General features: G+C 42.4%; 1 protein-coding gene across 3 annotated transcripts in view; it reads left to right on the forward strand.

The window, feature by feature from the left end:
• Positions 1-19849, forward strand: part of ETV1 (ETS variant transcription factor 1) — a 97897-nt gene that overhangs the window by 35541 nt on the left and 42507 nt on the right. For all 3 annotated transcript variants that reach the window (XM_035130129.3, XM_088654519.1, XM_035130131.3), the window contains 2 exons: positions 13679-13808; positions 17264-17452. In XM_035130129.3, the coding sequence (XP_034986020.1) occupies positions 13679-13808; positions 17264-17452 (319 nt within the window). The remainder of the gene's footprint in view (positions 1-13678; positions 13809-17263; positions 17453-19849) is intronic.

The following is a 19849-nucleotide window of genomic DNA, read 5'->3' on the forward strand; positions in this document are numbered from 1 at the left end:
CAAAGGACTTGAGCTAAAGCAAGGTCAGCAGCACAACTTATTCATAACTCTTGCCAGTGCATGACTTTGGCTTGACTTGGGTGGCCTCTTGCCTATCCTTGCTTCCTCATCTGTGTGATAGCTCTTTGGTGCTAGCGTTATGTTCGTTTCAGAGTGGTGAAATATAGTGAAATGAACTGTTTTGCTACTGAATGGTGTAGCATCCATAAGATAGATTTCTTTTATGATCTTAATATGTGCTGCTTTTATAGAGGGGGAGGGGGAGAATTGTTGGCTGGGTAATGGATTTGGACAGATGATATTCTTAAATTTACTTGTCTACTTTTCTGAGTCTTTATTTTCCAGGAAAGGTAGCAACTTTTTCTGTATAGCTGTACTTTCCTTCTTTTTTCTTTCTTTTTTCTTTTGGGTTAGATAAATGTCCCACATGGCTTCATTTTGCCCACATGGTCCATTATTGCCAGTTGGCTCAGTCATCCAGTGCTTGGGCTCATCATACTGAATTAGTTTCCAAAAAAGAGATGCCATGCTGTTTCCATCCACTAATCTAGTGTGGGTTAGAAGGATCTAATCTGAAGCCAAAGCAGAACCAGATAGGATTGGATTACATCTAATATCCTTGCCAAAGTATTGTCAAGTTTTGCAACTTTGCTTTCTGGGAAAAGGCTGCTTTCAGTATTAATGTTTTTGTTCACATAAGTGATTTTGCAAGTAAATTCCATGATGCAAATTGTAATGTGGGAAGGGCTTATGCTATAATTAAGCCATTCAGCAAAGTGCCATATGTATTACTCAAGAGTAATGGCTACTGTGCACAGGTATAAGTGGTTTGTAGGAGCATAAAGGATAAGCCCACGATGTTGTCCAAATTGACAGCTAGTGCAAAAGCATGGGCAGGTTGAGGGAGGGAGGTTTGGGCACTTCAAAAGAATGGCAACCGTTCATAATCTACTGGAATAATGTACAGGAATAATACATTCACAAATGTTAATGTTTCACTGTAGTTTACTTTCCTTCTGACACATATAACTGGCTATCGCAAAAGTGTTGCATGCAATTTGCTTTCTTCCATTTTGCATTTGATATTTCCAATGGATGCGTTTGTGTAATTGTGATTTCACCGACAGAGGAAAGGCCAGCTGTATGGATGCTGTTGAATTTCTCCACAGATGCAGCTCATGAGGGCTGGATTTTTGGGGCCAGCAACACCATATGCATAGATTGATGCACCACAGCAGTTCACACTTAATGGTCCAGGCTAGAGCCAGGCCATCCCACAGCTGGAACCAAGTTGTGCTCAGGGGGCCCAGAAAGAGAAAGGCTTCTGGTGAAGAGGAGAAGGACGTTTTGAGAAGCGTGTTGGGGATGTAACCGGGGGTTGAAGGGTTACAAGGTTTGCCAGCGGCCCTGGAGTTCCCAAACTATGTCCTGGAGGCTTTTTGAGGAGGATGGTCCAGGATCATGTGCACATTTCTGGGTCCTGGAAACTAGGTTTTGGCTGATGGAACAGGGTGATGTCCATACTGCCCTCTACTCCAGTCATGCTGCCATTTTCTCAAAGCCTCCAGGATATGTCAAGGGGCCTGTGCCCTTTCCGTCTGACTTGGCCAAAGCTACAGCTCAGTGCCTGTTGCTTCTGTGTCTGATGTGGATTCTTGTGTTAGTGGCAAAAAGGCTGAATACTGGGGAGTTTCTGAGAGGGAAGTACTCGAGGAAAGACGGTCATAGGGTCTAAGTAGTTTTTCGTACTAAAATAATACTTGAAAACCATGTTTTGAAACCTGTTAAGTCTTTGTGGTCTTAGTCGTCCTGTAATCGGGATTTGTACCTGCATAGGTAAAAGGCTAGAGGATTGTTTTTGGAGCATGAGGTCATTGTTCCCCTTCCCTTTAGTAGTGTATTTTGGGTGCCAAGTTCATTGATGATGGAGCAAAGCCAGGACCTCACACACTCGGTTCCTTTTCTCTTTTGCTACCATGGCTGTAGGAGAGAGGGCTCAACAGGGAGGTTCTAGTACACAGTCTACCCCATCAGTTTCTAAAAAGCTTAACATTGGATTAAATGAAGCTTCCCGTAAATTATCTGAAGAAGCTAAAGTGGTATCCCTGCCAAAAATGCTGGATTCCTTGAAACAAAAGGGAGACAGTGCACCAAAACAATATTGTGTCCAAACAAAGAGGCCAATGGATTCAGTAAGTGGATTTTTTTAAAAAATAAATAAATCTTATGTATACTTGGAAAAGTTATCCCAACCTGTCTTGGGCTGATGGGAGTTGCAGTCCGTTGTAGGGCACCAGGTTGCGGAAAAGAAGGGAACTATCTGGATCAGAGTGTCATGACATTTGTACAATTCTAAACTAAAGTGCTCCTGGAAAATATCTAATATCATTCTGCATCTCTGTTTCCAGCACACTTCTGTGGTGGGACTCATGGGGACTCTATGGTTCCAAGATCAGGCAAGAATTCCACTTCTGCTCCTCATAGATATTAAACCCACAAGCTTCCGGTGAAGTCTGAACTGGAGACATTTCCATGGTACACATAGTGAAAGATGATAGGGCTAATAAAAATTCATAATAATTAGATTTGGAGTTTGATGTTTATTTAGTGATGCCTCTGTATGCCTTCTATAAAACAGGTGCACATGTATAAGTGAACAAATCCTGTTAGCAGGGACTATAGCTGCAAGGGTGAGTCCCTACAGGGAGCCAGACCCCATCATCCTAACATCCACCTCGCCAAGCACAGGAAGCAGCAGTGGGTCTGAAGCAGCCAGGGGGGAAGGGAGAGACTCGGAGGGAGAGAGCAGCCAGAGTGCGGAACGATGGGAAAGCTCAGGAGAGGAGAGATGTAGGCAAGGGCTCCAAGATGCTGGAGAGCCATTGCACCACTTTGACCAGGAGGAGGCTGAGAGGGCATTGCTCCTTCCGGTGCAAGAGTTAAGGAGAGCGCCGCGACACAGGTCAAGGGGGAGGCGTTTTGGGGTGCCCCGATTACTTTGCTGGCATAGGAACAGACGTACGCTATTGCCAAATTCTGGTTCGGACTGAGAGGTCATGTTTTAAGCTATCTCTGCACTATAAATACTATGCACAATAAAAGTCTTTAAAGACAAACTGGACTCAAGTGGAGTTACTCTAGAGTAGTCACGACCCTCTGACAGCAGCTTTTAATTTTTCAGCATTGTGAGACTCAGTCCTGATTCTTTGGAAGCTTAACTTCAAATTCAATGGGCAGGTGTGTCTGTAACCTTTGATAACATGCCCTATGGTCAATGAGCATCCTTATATTTCCAGCTTGGAGAAGACAATTGTGGAATCCTCTCCTGCTGGCTCTTGCAAGAGTTCATGCCCTTCATTCCAGATATTTTAACACACAGAGTGCACCCATCTTTTGGGGATCTTTGCAGTCTCCATTTAAGAGCATTGAAGGTCCAGGTTTTGGGGTGGGGGTGGGATTGAGTATTTTCTTTCCATGTCTATAAAAGTGCCACACACAGGATGGGCGTAAATGGATTGCTCATGTTCTTTCCCCCAAAGCCCTCCGATCCTTTCCCCTTTGTCTTGTGGTACATTAAAAAAAAAAATCTCTAGAACAGGAGTGATGTAGAAGCTCATTTAAAGTTTACTTGGATGCTGTCTCAGCTAATATATCCCAGTTTAAAGGACAGTATCTTCTCTCATCCAAAGAGAAGTTTCTGAAAGGCATATTTCACAAGATTCTAGTCCACACTGCAGCACCACACTTTTAACTGATGTGAAGTCCTCTGAACCGCTTGTAAAATGTTCATTGTCTTTTCTTCAGCATTGTGCTTTTGTAGCGTTTTAGTTACTAGTCTAGGAGAATTGGTAAGCAGAAGCTTAACATGGCAACACTTGGTTTCCAAAAATGGATGCAGATGAATTTTTTCACAACCCAGTTAAAAATGTCTCTCTTCCCCTCTGTCCTGGTTACAGGTAGGTAGCCGTGTTGGTCTGGGTCGAAGTAAAATAAAAAAAAATCCTTCAGTAGCACCTTAAAGACCAACTAAGTTTTTATTTTGGTATGAGCTTTCGTGTGCATGCACACTTTGTATCTGAAGAAGTGTGCATGCACACGAAAGCTCATACCAAAATAAAAACTTAGTTGGTCTTTAAGGTGCTACTGAAGGAATTTTTTTTATTTTATTCCCCTCTGTCCTGTGTTTCCTGGTAACCAGGACATAGATCTGCTTTTAATTCTGAATCCACCTTGCACTCTTTGTGTTCACAGAGCTCTTACCTTTTATCTGTACACATGGGACTTCTTATTCCCCAGGCAACACCTAGATGGATTATATCCGCAACTTAACTGCAAAGTCAGCAGATTTGTCCTTTCACTTTGAAGGTGGATGTTCACTCAACACAGGCCCAAGATGCTGCAACAGTACTTTGAAGGGGGGGGGGTCAGAAACTGTGCAGAATGAATGCTTGGTTGTTCATCCGTACTCAACTTTGTGAAGTGTACAGACCCATTGATATTGATGGCAGAAAATAAGTCGATGTGAGCAGGGCAGTCTTCAAGAGCATTGGTGTGAATGAGTCTCTACGGTTCCCTCCTGGACAACTTGAGAGCTAAACGCCAATGATGGGTGAGGTCACAGGCAAAAGTGGATGTAGTAACCCGTGTCGGCTGGTTTCTTCACACACCCCTCTAGCTTCCATTTGGAGAAGGAAGAGGCATTATCAGAGTCCAGAGATACATTCCAGGCAGCCTGAAAGTGAGGGGTGGTGGTAGCCTGGGGAGGGTTCTGAGGGCCAGATACAGAAGCTTTGAGGGCTGTATTTGGCCCTCAGGCCTGAGGTTTCCCACCCTTGCTTGGCCCTCTTCTCCAGGTCCAACATGAAAAATCTCCCAATTGTGGGACTGCACTGAGGCTTTGAAAGACAAAACAGAATCATACTTGGCAATAAGTGTTGCTTTTGCAAAGACACCAGTCAAACAAGGGAGGGTAGGAAGAGTGATTCAGACTCCAAAAGGTCTGGGAGTTTCCATGTAGACCTCAACTGTTGGCCTGCAGAGCCATTTGAAGAGCAGCAGATGAATGCAGCTATTTTTTTTTAAAGCTGCATCTTCAGCATTTTCACGTAAATACGTCAGACTAGAATGCACCTTGAAAGTCGTGAGTCTTGCATCCATCTCTTTGGCAAATCTATATAACTAGGACTCTAGTTTGCAGAATGCATAAATGAATTCAAACAGCGTGGGTAGGGCAGTATCATTGCTATTGTATTGTAAGCATCTCTTTCCATCAGAAATTCTTGATTCCTCTTGGGAAAAAAAATAGTATTGATCGGTTCAGTTTGTCAAGAGCACTTATTGGTAGTAGCAGAGTCTATGGAGGCAATCCTTTAACATTTTTTAATATTTTTGCAAAGGGGGGGGGTTACATTTCTGAGTGATAACCTTTTTGTATTAACTAAAGATACTTGAGATGATAAGCATATCTTGCCTTGAGTAGTTACAGGTAGGTAGCCATGTTGGTCTGCTGTAGTCGAAACAAAATAAAATTCCTTCCGGTAGCACCTTAGAGACCAACTAAGTTTGTCATTGGTATGAGCTTTCTTGTGCATGAAGAAGTGTGTCTCTAAGGTGCTACTGGAAGGAATTTTAAAATTTTGTTTTGCCTTGTGTAAAACACCCACCCACAGGAGTCGCACCATTCCCTGTAAGACCTGCTGTGTGTTTGTGTGTGTACAGGATCTGTTTGCCCAACTTGGAGCAGGTAGAGAAAACTGCAAAAATAAAATCAGGGCCCCTGTCCTTTAAATGTATTTCAGTTTGCATTTTGATTGCAGTTTAGAAACGTTATCACCCACTTTGTCACAGACATAATTCACATCTTTCTTCAGGCACTGTAAACAAGAGAAATGGTTTAATGGCTCCCTAAAAGGCACTCTGCACTGATAGCTGAGATTAGACCCTTTAGTAATGGATTTTTGCGTGCTGGAGAAAGAGGGGGGAGGGAGGGCTTGGCAGAGGGAAATGTACTGGAAAAGAATCTTTGAGAGGCGGTGATGATGTATCTGAAGTGCCTTCTGCTCTAAGTCTTATGCATGGGCAGGTAGATGGGTTTAACGAGTCTTCGACACTGTGGGTTTTATGAGTACCCTTTTTGCCTCTGGAATTTAACTGCATATTAATTGAGGTCATCTCAATCAGTTCATCACCTGGAGACAGAGTGAGATCAGCCGAGATAGAGGAGTATGGCTGGCCCATCTTTTCTGCTCGCTCTCATGAAAAAGCATGTGCCCTGTGCACATTGCTTCGTTATGAGACTCTTCATTCCAGAGCACTTCTAAAAATTCCTTGATTGGGCCGAAAGTGAGTAAAGCTTTCTTGAAGGCGCAGCTTTTGCTTTGTGTTAGAACCAACCCACACACCCATTTCTGGTATATGTTTCTGTGGCGAGTTTTGTGTCTTCCGTTGCTTCCTTTTCTGGCAGAGTGCAAAGTTTCTCTGGTGTGCATTTTTGGGATCTGGCACAGATAAGTTGCATGAAGCTTTGCAGAAGCCAATGATTTGTATCTGGCAGCGGTTTGCTCCAATCTCTGCATTGAATGTGTCTGTACTTGGATTGGTTTTTTAATATACAGATACCTTTTGCTCTGAATTCTACACAGTGCAGAATCTCAGTGTCTAGGGTGTGAGCTTGTCAAAAATTGAATACAGGGTCGTGTGTGTGTGTGTGTGTGTGTATGCAAATATGGAAGTCCTACTCCAGGCTTAATCTCTTTCTCATTCTGATCAGGCCAGGCATTTTAGTTGAAAAGACTTTTAAATTTGATGTATTTTCCAGCCTTTTACTGAGAAGTATCCAGCAGGATTTGCCTTTGCTCAAGCTTCTCCCATCATTCATGAGTTGTTCTGTTTGAAAGTCATTGTGATTCACATCTAGTACCAGCATTCATATGACTTGTGTGCACTTGACTCCTTGAGATGATGAGGCCTTCTCTGCATGTATGTGTTGCCTTTTTTAAAAAAAAATGTTCTCAGAGATTTGAAAAGTGGTTTGCAGGAACTTTCCTTGGACTTGTTCTCTCTGTGGGGGATTCATTTCTTGTCACCCTGCTTCGTACAAGCATCCTAGGTGAAGATCAAGATTCAGGAGGTTAGCCAAGGAAGCAAAAATGAAGGGAAAATCTGGGTTTCATGAAATCCGTACGGAGACCTGCATGTAAATACAAGCTTCTGCCCACTGTAAGTGCTTGTGTTTGTTAATGTGTGATTTGTGGAAGGGGCATTTCACTAAAACTTCCTGGACTATTGGATTTAAGAAGATGTCCTGAGGGTCATGTCAAAGGATTTGGGGATCAGCAAATGGCGCTCCCCATTGGTGCAATAATCCACTTCTAAATGCAACAGTTCATTCTGATCTTCCAAGGAGTAATACTTTGTGTAATCCAGCTCACAGTGCTCAATCTCATTTTTCCTACTTTCCTCCTACGGCTTAGTTTTATACTAGATGATATGTGGTCTTAACGCTGAAATACTTAGTTGTAGAGAACTGAATGACAGAATTATTTCTCCAAATCAGCAACAACAATCTGTACAACTTGTAGTGTTATAATCTTTCATAGAGGATATTGGTACAGTATGTTTGAAATCTAGAAATGCTCCCCAGAAGCAATTGGGGGGAGGAAAAGTTCCTTTTTCCCCTGGATCCAAGGAATTGAGAACCAGGCAGCTGAATTGCTTAGCTTATTTATAGTTGTGTTACTCTTTCAGTATAGATGCTGATAGAAGGTAGGTACTTTATCCAAAGTCCTGCCCCAATTTTAAATACAGTTTTGAAGATTCCAATATAGCATGTAATTGTAATATTACATCAACAGTGAAAGCGGGCGACACTGGAAGTTTGGCACTAAGAGTCAGGTCCCTAGCACCTGGTTAATATGCTAATATAATTCATTGAAATTGTAAATATGGTCAAACAGCAAAAGTCTACCTCTTGCTTCAGAAGCAAGCTGGACCGTTTTTAAATGACAGTGCATAAAAGTTTTGCATAGTAAACATACCTGCGGAACACCTGAGGATTTATTTAAATTTTATAACCATGTTATCCACTTTGGCAGCAGTGAAGATCAAAATCTTTGGAAGACCATCTGCCAAACACTACTTCTTTGACCTCACTGCCCTCTCTTAATGAAGATTGTACAGAAACAATGCTTGGTGAATTGCCTCTTGAGAGTTTTTGAGGGTCCTGTTCCCCTAAAGAGGGGAGGGGGGAATGACATGAAAGAATTAACCTCCCTAATCCGCGATGCTGCAGTTTAGAGAACTCAAAATAGTGGGGGTGATCTTAAATTAAAACTCCAGTACAGCAGCATCCTAGCTCTGCACTGTGGACCTAGCTAGTCCCTTTTCTGTGAAGCAAAATAAAATGTACCTTGCAGCCGAAGCAGAAGGCAGGAGCCGTGTTCAGTGAAAGTAATTTAATTAGTGTTGATCATGACTCCAGATGATGGTGATTTGATAAGGAATAATTTAGTACTTAACAGCCTTTTACATCTACCAACTCCATGTGGGAAGGTAAAGCAAATTGCACAAAATGAATGTGCTGCTTTTGCTTGTCTCAGTGCCAGTGAGCTGGAAAACTGCCTGTTAGCAGCCGCTCAGGTTCTCCATGCTGTGGGTGAAAACACTCCAGCATTTCTCCACATCGGAGTGTGATGTGGGAGTTTCTGTGCCCCCCCCCATTTGGAAATAAAAACGGGAAGCTATTTTTACATACAGTAAAATTCACTGCGGGGAAGGAAACAAAAATGCAGAAAGTTCAGAAAGTAAAGTGGTTTTGTGCTGGGGTATGGGGTATACCAGTTTCTGGAAACCACAGGAGGGGAGAGGGCTCTTGGTCTTGGGTGTTGCTCCCGACAAGCATCTGGCGGGCCGCTGTGAGAACAGGATGCTAGACTTTGATGGGCCATTGGCCTGATCCAGCAGGCTCACCGTATTTTCTTATGCTTTAAATGGGAAAGGAATGCTCTGAAAATTATTTGTCTAAAAGGTCTGGTTCTCTTACTACTCCTTTAAAAAACATGAAGAATGGAATGTAGGCCTTTAGATCCTGATAAGATGCTCGATGACCATAGCACTCATATCTTGGAAGCTCAAGGATGACCGCTTGATATCAGCACATCCAAATACATCATAAGGCATTGAGGAACAGTCGTGCCATCACTCCTGGGCTTTTCGAATTATTGTTTATTATATTGATATCCCACCTTTCCTTCAAGGAACTCAGTATGATATACTCTGTTCTCCCCCGAGGCCATAGTTTATCTTCACAACAAGACTGTGATACAGGCTTGAGGGGAGCGGTTAAGCTGGGAAACGGTCACCCACTGAGCACCATGGCAATCTTGGTCTCCCAATTCTAGCCAAAGGATGGAGAAACCTGTGACCCGTTAAGATGCTGCTGGAATACAGCTCCCCTTATCCCCGACCATTTGCCATGGTGACTGGAATTGGTGGGATCTGGAGTCCAAAGCCACTTGAGGGCCACGGGTTCATCTCTCCACTCCCCTCCAGCTACACTATACTGGCTCTTCATTAGACAGCAGACTTGGACCACGATGGTGAATATTAAAACCTAAGAAGAGCTTGAAAACATATGTTTCCTTGTCTATTGGGTTCTTTTTCTAGAATAAAGCTGTTGAGGACTTCTGGGTAGTTTGAAAGTTGCCAGTAGAGGTTGGTCTAGTGAAAGAGATGCCTTTTCACCTATTTTGCATCTTATTTTCTAGAGCCAATATAACAATTGTCGGCACCGAAACCAACTAAGTTGGTGGCTTATAAACATGGGTGTTGGTGGCCTCCTTCACATGTCATGCTAAGCGAAACCACTGGGCTGTACGTGCAGTTCAGGTGGCAGCAGAGAGTTGAGAGAAGTATTTTAAAAGTTTCACCACCATATTAGTCTTAAGTAAAATATCAAAACTGAAGTGGTAGTCTACTTTCCCATTCTTCTACACGTTTAAAATGTGAACCTGTAAGAGTGAATGTGTTTTGGCCCCCTGGCAGTGGGCAGCTTCTGCCCAATGGGGCAAACAGGGCAAAAGACAGGGAAGAGGGGGCAGGGAAGTTTAAGGGGGGCAGGTGGTACTAGGGTAGGCAAAGCCAGAGTTCTCAGTACGTAGAGCACACACTGACACACGCAGAGAGAGATGCAGACAGAGTTTAATTGAGGGATGGACAGAGGGAGAAAGAGAGCAAGGCCGGTGGCTGGGAGAAGGGAAGAACCAGAGGCTTTCAGGGATAGCCAAAATGAAGCCCCCCAGATGTTGTGGGATTGCTGTTCCCAACATCCATGTCGTTGGCCATGCTGACTTGGCAAAGAGTGAGTAATTACATTGTGGAGAAAGAAAGTGGGAGAGGGAACTCTGGGGTTAAGAGCTGTAGTGCTATAGGTCGATATCTGTCCCTTTTGCCATTATGGTCTGCAGCCCAAGTCTTGGGCCATAATGTGTTTTGCACAGGTACATTTGCTCCAAGTCTAGAGCAGCTGTCCCCAACATTGTGTCTTCCACATGTTTTGAACTACAACTCCCATCTGTCCAGTGGAGCAGGGCCAATGATCACAGAAAACTGGTGCTGTAGTCCAACAACACTGAGTTAGGGAAGGCTGCTCTTTACGTTCGTGGGTCATTTGTGCGGCTTAGAATTATTTAAATGATTTTTTAAAGCAGCTGTAAATATAAGTCATAATGAACAAAATTTTAGTGTGTTTTTATTTATAATCTTTTTATTTATAACACCTTTGTTTCCTAGTTAATATAGCTGATTGAAGAGACACACCCTGCCCCAGGGATTAAAAAAAAAACAACTGCAGAAAATATTCTGCGGTAGAATTGGCCACATAATGGATTGCATCCAGCCTAATTTTGGCTGTGTTCACATTACACATTACACAGGTCCTCCTTTTTCTCAATTTGGATTGAAGCTGGATTGGGAAAACACATAAAAAGAATGGTAGGGTGGAAATGGATTGTGGGTGTCATGTGAATGCTGCTTCTCAAAGCAGTGGTGGGAGAGCACGAGATGCAGAATAAGCAGGAGTGTGTACACAGGTAGGTCTCATTGACATAAATGTGAATAGTCAGTCATATTTTTGTCCCACTTTATTTCAATGTGACTCAATGCTTAGGCTGCAATCCTAGTATACACATTTACTATATAATCTTGCGTTCAAGACTACTTTTTAACCCAGGAAAATCTTCTCAAAAGTCAGGGGTCGTCTTATACAGCGGGTTGTATTTCTTATACGGCGAGTATATCCCAAACTCTATATTTTAAGTGGAAAAGTTGGGGGTCGTCTTATACGCCCAGTCGTCTTATACGCTGGAATATACGGTATTTGTTGAGTATTGTAGGACTTACATTTGCGTAAACATGCAGCGGGTTGTTCTTGATCCAGCTGCACGTGTTCTTGAACATGTGAACAAGCACAAAGAATGCTGAAGAGCACATGGTTTGCAACAATCATATATTGTTTGTTTTATAGTGGTAGTTATGCAGTACGATGCCCCTGCATGTGATTTTGATAACTTGTGAACAGTTATCAGAAACTGAGATATGAAAGCTAAGAGCTAAATGGCACATACAAGCATACAAAGCTGAAAATGAGTAAACTGTAGCTAAAATAGTATGTTAGTTTTTTACATGGTATAGTCGTTCCCATGCCTACCCCCCTACTCTTCTTAAGAGGGTCTCTTCTCCAGTTTTCAGAGAGCAGCTGGAAGTAGAGAGGCAGAAAAAGGTCCTCCCTCCCTTCCACTCTGCAGTTTTAATCTGAAATCTTAGGCGCAGCACTGTGCCCAGAGCTCAGAAAGGGCTCACGCTAATGAAATTCCCTGTCGCAAAATGCGCCTAGAACAATGGGAGTTTTGAACACAGGTGGTGAAAGCTTTCTGCTGTTAGGCTCTGAATTCATTGGATCAGCATTGCATTCTGCAACCAAAAGTTACTCTTCTCTTCTGTACTCCGACTCCCCAGCCCAATGATATTTTGAAGCCCTTTCTCCTAGTAAGTACAATACCTCTGACATAAATTATAGTAGCTAAAAACAAATGCAAATGGGTCATTGTTTGTTTGCTTGCTAATGAGCTGGAATCTTGGCCATGCTTCAGTTTTAAAGGCTAAAAGCACTAATAACACAAAGGATCCCTGGTCCCTCCAGTGTCTATTGACACCCGAAGATGTTCCTGATAATTCATTCTCTCTCTCTCTCACTGCATTTTTACTCCAGTGATTTAATTAATTATGCATTTTGTTAGTCGTGCTAAACCAAGGGGAAAGGGGTGGTTTCCTTGTCCCACATTGAAGGCAAAATTGGAAATACGATGAGCTACTGGGCTGCAGCTCATTTGCTTACTTTAGATATGTTGAGTTAATAGAAGCACTGGATTTGCATATCATTTGCATGAATCCTGGAAGGTGCCAAACTGGAGTTGATGGACATGTGGTGTTGATGCACCTGTTCTTTCCTTTGAATGTTCTATGCTTCTAATAGGCATTCACCATTTGCGTATACAGTATAGCCTTTGTAGAGGAGAACAGGAAGCACTTGTATACATGGTTGGGGTGCTAGATTGTGTCAGTTATCATCAAACATGGAACAAAAAATTGGCATCCTAGAGTGGGAAACTTAATAGGTTGCTTGGAGCATTGTGAGAATTGCAGGTTGTGTGTGTGTGGGGGGGGAATACATTTTAATGTGTGTCTTTCGTTTTGCTACAATCATGATCCTTAAGCATTTTTTACCATACAGTGGTGCCTCGACTTAAGAATTTAATCCGTTCCAAAGGCACCTTCGTAGGTGGAAAAATTCGTAAGTTGGAAAACGCCATTGGTAACACGATTTCCCATAGGAATGCATTGGAAACAGAAAAATTCATAAGCCGAAGCAACCCCATCTAAAAATTTGTAAGTCGAAAAATCCCTATCTAAAACCGCCGCGGTTTCCTTTCGGATGTCGAGACATTCGTAAGCGCGCGGCCATTACGCCCATTCGTAAGTCAAAAAAATTGGTTGTCAAGTCGTTCGTAAGTCGAGGTACCACTGTATTTTCATGAGGGCTAGAAATGTGTTTTACGCCTTTAAATTCTGAAATCCAGCTTTACGTATTTAAGGATCTGCAGATGACAACAACATGCTTTTTGATGCCTGTTTTTAATGTGAGACTACGCACGCTGAAATATGCGTGTTTGTGACGCAGCCAGGTTCATGCTGAAATTCAGCCAGCACATGATGCACTGTGCAGTGATGAACAAATCAGGATGGTGCTGACTGAGGCTACAGTATCATAGGCTGAGCCATACAGTTTTGAAGTTCTGATGGGTGGCAGAAAGTCTCGTCAATATGGTGCACTTCAGATGTGCAGCTCTCATCATCCCTGATTGGTGGGGGCTGATGGGAATTGTAGTCCAACCACATCCAGAAAGCATCACATTTGTTACCCCTAATCCAGAGTCTTCTCCTGTTGTCCCGATGCACACCAGTAGAAACCTGATTTTAGACAGAAGGGGAGAGCAGTATAGGAGAGCAATTTCATTCCGCTCAGTGCCAGGTTTAAAATGGAGCTGAACCCTCTTGATTCTCTTATCTGATTGTTATTGCTTGAAATTGCTTAGTTTCTGTTCTCTGTCTTCTTTCTTTCCAGTGGCTTTCCATGGTCTCCCAGTGAAAATCAAGAAAGAACCGCACAGTCCATGTTCTGAACTCAGCTCGGCTTGTAGTCAAGAGCAACCATTCAAATTCAGTTATGGGGAAAAGTGCCTGTACAGTGTCAGGTAAAGTAGCAGGTGTATTTTTGTAGTAAAACTAGCACAAAACCACTGATAGGCATGGGGGGGGGGGACGGGGACAGAACTGTATCTGGCTGGAGAAAGAGATTTTTTCAGACCTGTCACATTTTAGAATAATCCTTCTTCTTTAAGGAACTTTTTTGTTGGAAGTAACAATTCTCGTCCAGTGCATCAAATTGTATAGTGACTAAGAAAGGGTATTCCAAAATGCATGCAGCCTAAAATATATCAGACTTCAAGCATCGGGGGTTCATTCCTAACTCCCCCCCCCTCCGTATTTTGTGGTAGCATTTTCAGTCACAAGCTGTAGTATTAAAGCTATGATAGTAATTGAGCTGTAAAAGTTCCCCTTCACCTGGTCTAAATGCACAGCAGAATAAAGTTGAAAAATACTGAGGCGTTAGAATGGACTATACAGTACTACTCCAGATTGAAAGGGGGGTAAACAAATATTTTAACAATCTCCTCTGCAGAAAACTAGCATAGCAGGAGAGTGGGCTAGGTTAGAACCATTTTCTCTGAAATATATATTTTTTTGGGGGGGGGTTGTTGTTGTTTCTTGCTTTCATTTTAAAGTGGTACAGTCCACTCTACTGCCTCAGGATTTTTCCCACATCGAAAAATAAATAAACAAAACCACCTAAAAATACAAGTATTCTCTTCCTTATTTTTGCTGTTTTTCACTTTTTGTGTATTGGAAAACAAAAATGAAAATTATAAAAACAAACAAACCAATATTACGAAGCTTTAGACAAGGCACCCCCCAAACTCGGCCCCCCAGATGTTTTGGGACTACAACTCCCTTGATCCCTAGCTAACAGGGCCAGTGGTCAGGGATGATGGGAATTGTAGTCCCAAAACATCTGAAGGGCCAAGTTTGGGGGTGCCTGCTTTAGACTGATGAGAAGAAATTTCCTGAAGAGTGAGGGATATATTTACATCTTTACCCAACACTTTCTAAATGTGGGTGCCTGCTGAATTTTTTCTGGTGTGGTTGGGGGAATCAAAACACTGAAAAGCAGGGTGGGAAGCAAGCTAGTTTTGCTCACACTTTGCTTCACAGTTCAAATTCTGCAAGTACTAAAAACTTTTTTTAAAAAAAAAGCTAGGGAGTTGGAGTTTATGATTAATCGGAGGGGAGGCACCCCATGATTCTAAAAGGCACCCCATGATTCTAAACTCATTTTAAAGTAATAATATTGTTACATATAGCCACTATGCATTTGCCTTCCCTTAGAATTTGAATTCCCAAAGGAAGGTTCTTGATTGCCCCACGGTTGGTAGGTAAGGGTGTGTTTGTGTGTGTGTGTGTGTGTGTGTGTGTGTGTAAGTACTTTTAAAAAAGGCATTACATGCATTAGGTTGAAAGAGTCCTTCCTGCGTAGAAGACAAGCCTGGGCAAAATGCATTAGGTGTTCTGTTAACTTTTGCAGATGATATGTGTGTTCATTCATGGATGATTACTAAAATTTCATTTCATTTGGCTTTACAGATACTATTATCTCTTCAGAAACAGGTTTCTTCCCTTTGGGGAACGGAGGGTGGAGAGCAAGACTTTTTAAATGGCTTGTAGAATAATTTTTAATTGGTCTGATAGCATTATGCTCTTTAATAGCTTTCGCTTTTGGAAGCTTTAGTTTGCCGGCACAAAGTTTCTCCATGCATTGCTTCTCCAAAATCTCAGAAGTAGGATTTATAAGTTGACTGCATAGACAGACTTATTTCTCCGTAGGGACTTTCTACAAAATGGTCAGCAAATCTTTGCACCACCAAAGGACGACAGTCCTCTTATAACCCGCAGTAAGAACACGGATCCAATTCTTGCTCATTATATTTCCCCAAAAAATGTTGTAGATAAAACCTCAGTTAACAAAACATATATTTGGCATACAAATATGCTGTCCCACTTGAGTTAATTCCGTAACCTACTGAAGACCTTTTTGTAGTCAGAGGTTGGCTCTAGTATTTTGAAATGCCACCTGTGTCTACATTGTGGATACTATTCCTACCAGTTGGTAGGACGGTTTCCTTTTGGCAGTATTTGGGCTTTTTCAAGAGCTTGTCTTCGGGATGGTATTTGGATTTCTCATGTTTATAAATTAAAAAGGAACCTAGTTTGCGCATCACATTAAACCATAGTTAAACACAAATAAGAGTCTGTGGGTGCGCGTGGCTTAAAATTCTTCACTTTGCTCCTTGTAGTGCTGGTAGCAACAAACCATAAGCCTTAAAATGTGTTGTTTGAACCAAACAAACCATATGCAATAACAGAGACTTGTTTGGGCTTGCCACTCGGGGAAACAAACCACAAGCCTAGATGACACACCAAGCCTTGCTCTTGTTAAACCATACTTAAACATTGACTGTGGCTTAATTGGGCATAAAGGTCCATGTTGCTGGAAAGTTTCATCCTGTTTTTAGAGTGGGTTTCTTCTGCTTTATGATGGGGCACAGAGCGCTTTCTGCTTGCAAGACACCTTGGTCGTTTCTCGAAGAGAATGAAAAGCTTCTGGAGGAGCCTCCTCTAAAAACATAGCTATTGGTTTGAAAAAAGCTGGGCATGGATTGAGGAAAGTGCTTTTGCACAATGTTTTAATACATGCAAGTGTAGGCCTGAGGGTAGACTGGTTCATTCATAACGGTCCTGGTCTAATAAAGTCATCATTAGACTGTGAATGAGTATTGTGCTTGCTAACTCACCTCTCCCTTTGCTCACATTCTTCAATAAGAGACTACCTGGCTTCATTAAAGCATAGTTCTTTGTTGCATCTGAACCAGAATATCTGTGCATCAGTTCCTGGTTTCATACACTGAATTGCAGAATGTTTTGTATACTAGTTTGTAGCCCCAAGATTAAGCCACAGTTTATTGGTTCAGCTGCACTCTGCAAGAACGGACAGTCAGGTGATCCTTGGGTCTTGCACAGTCTGTTGCAAAGTGTTCCACAAGACTCTTCTGTTGCACAGCCAGTTCACAATGGGCTTCTTAAGACAATCAGCTGATTGTTGGGTCTTGCAAAAAACTCATTTTTGGGGTCCTGTGGGATACTTTGCAGCTGACATTTCTAGTCAACATTTCCTTGTTAGGTATATTACACCTCCAACCGTTCTTCCCCTAACTTTCAAATGGAGACAGGAAATGATGGATAGAGAATGTTTTGTCCATTGATGAGGTGTTAGTAAAACTCAGGTTTTCCATGTCTATGACCAATGCCAGTCAGGGCTGCTTTATACCAAGTCACACTACTGGCCTATCTAGTTCAGTATTATCTGCACTGACTGGCAGCAGCAGTCTAGAGATGTTGGTGATTGAACTGAGGACCTTTTCGCATGCAAATCCATGCGTTCTGCCACTGAGTTTGTGACTCTGTACTGGCTATATGGCACTGCGTATATGAGGCTAACGTGTCAATTATTTGCAACCCTTTATTTAACTGGCAGTGCCTATGATCAGAAGCCACAAGTGGGAATGAGGCCCTCCAATCCACCAACTCCATCCAGCACTCCAGTCTCACCACTGCACCATGCATCCCCAAACTCAGCTCAGAATCCTAAACCTGACCGGGTTTTTTCTGCTCACCTGCCTCCATCCCAGCCCATCCCAGACAACAGCTTCCCCATGGACCACAGGTAAGAGATTGCTTTTCCTTACTTCTTCCACAACAGGTGCTGTTTTCAGTGAGCATAGTTTGTTGGTATCACTGTTCCTCGCAAATTTGGCCGTCGCCATTCGCCATGTTTGCAGTTTTGGAAAGAAAACGGTGAAGCTAAGTGTCCTTGGGCAGTCTTACTACATTTTACCCAATTGCCAGGAAGATGATGTATGTGAAAGTAATATCATATAAGGGAAAGTAAAGGGTAAGGCTATAGCTGTATATTCTACTATTCTTGTTGTTTATTCATATTTATTAAATGTTATATACCACCCTTCATCCAAAGATCTCAGGGAGGTTAACAAGATAGAAATACGGGATAAAAGCACAAAACAAATACAGTGGTACCTTGGTTTGTGACCACAATTGGTTCCGGGGAGCCGGTCGCTCCCCGAGTTGGTCGCTTCCCACGGCACGCTTCTGCGTGTGTGCGAAGCGCCGATAGAGCACTTCTGCACACACACACACTGCGTAGATCGCTTCTGCGCATCCGAGCACCACGGAACCCGGATGTAAACACTTCCAGGTCCACGGTGGTCGGAAACCGAAGTGGTCGCTCCCCGAGGCAGTCGCAACCCGAGGTATCACTGTAGTCAAAACGAAACAACAACCCCCCTCCCCAAGGCCATAGAATATTAATCGGCCAAAGGCCTGGTTGAAGACTGCCTTTCAACAATTGTGCTGTCTTCTATACTTGAAGCTTTTATAGAGGAACAGGGAACTTGTGATTCTCCATATTCTTTGGAACTACAAGTCCTATCAGCCTCAGTCAGCATGATCAATGGTAATGGATGATGGTTGTTATAGTAGTTAACAACAACAGGAGGGCCACAAGTTTTCCATTCTTGCCCTAGTACCTGCTTGTGTCTCTGGGTATCAACAAGCAAAAGGCAAACAGGAACGTCTTTAAGAAATGCGAAAGTTAGGCGTTATTCAGAAGTAGAGGATGTTTTAAACTGACAGCTCTAGGCCCATATTGGTACTAACTCTGAAATTCCACTGTAGCAAATATGATCAAATGTAGCATAATATTTCTGTAGATCATACCCACTGTATGGGAGTAGGAATGGAAGCATAGAGTATATGTACATCTATTCATTTGTTTTTGTGGAGCCAGGTTGATGGGTAATGCTGTGTATCAGGGTTTCCCAAACTTGGGTCTCCAGCTGTTGTTGGACACCAACTCCCATCAGCCTTAACTAGCAGGACCAGTGGTCAGGGATGATGGGAATTATAGTCCAAAAACAGCTGGAAACCCAAGTTTGGGAAACACTGTTGTATATCATTCAGTTCAGGAGGATGTGGCTTTTCAATACAGCAGGTTACTAGAGTTTTTTTTTTAAAATAATAATAATTCTGAATTAAATTCTTTATAGCCTAGGACTACAGGCATTACTGCTTGTTGTAACAATTTGCATAGTATCCATTGAAAGGGTGTGGGTTTTTCCCCCTTTGAGCTTTTTGAAATGCAACAGCTTAGGAAAAGGAAGTTAAGCTGCCAAAACAAACTACGTTCAAATAACTCTAGGCTGAGCAAAACCACAAAAGCTAAAAAACTGAATTGAAGCTTCATCTCTACGTCCCTAAATCACCCTGCTTAGTCTTTGTATTTGAAGCTCCTAAGGCAAAGCATTCATTGACTGAGCTAAATCTATTTTGCTTAGATTTTGCTGTGGCTATGTATGAATTGTGATTGTAATTGTTTATGCAAGTCTGATCAAACATTTACTTATTTGGTTATGTTCTAACCTGCTCAGAACACACTCAAGGAGCCAGCTCTGATGTCATGTGTCTCTACTTCCCCAGCCCCTGTGAAGTAATGTAAAGACCCACAAATGGCATCATATTTAATGGATTTTTCCCATTGTGGCACAATTTTGCCATGATGGCCCATATAATTTGATGGTGGTTCCCTGTGTCGTTTTGACTTATGTATCCTGGTAGCATGATCATTCCAACACCATGTAACTGTAGCTTTAGGCTATAGGAGTCATCAATGGGTTCAATATTGTTGCCTGTGCCCTGCTTATGTAATACAGTACTTGATCATTGAACTTGATCTTGCCTTATAAATAGCCTCTGTTAAATCACACATTTCAAGAGCACGGCCCAATTTCATGTACGCTTGCTTAGAAGTAGACCCATTGAGCTCAGTGGGGTCTTACTTCCAAGTACCTGTTCAGAAGATTACATAGCCATGCTGCTCTATAGATGATGTTATTGCAGCAGCCTTCTTGGCAAATTCCTTTTTTATCCATGATGATGATGATCTCCCTTGGCATCCTGGCTCTCCTGTAATTGTATGGTGGCAGGGCGCAGCGAGGTTTGGGGTGGGTGGGAAACAGTGCTGTATGGAAGAAAGAAAACTCCCAAG

Source organism: Zootoca vivipara, chromosome 11 (genome assembly GCF_965207765.1).
Source record: "Zootoca vivipara chromosome 11, rZooViv2.hap1.1, whole genome shotgun sequence".
Taxonomy (NCBI): Eukaryota; Metazoa; Chordata; class Lepidosauria; order Squamata; family Lacertidae; genus Zootoca; species Zootoca vivipara.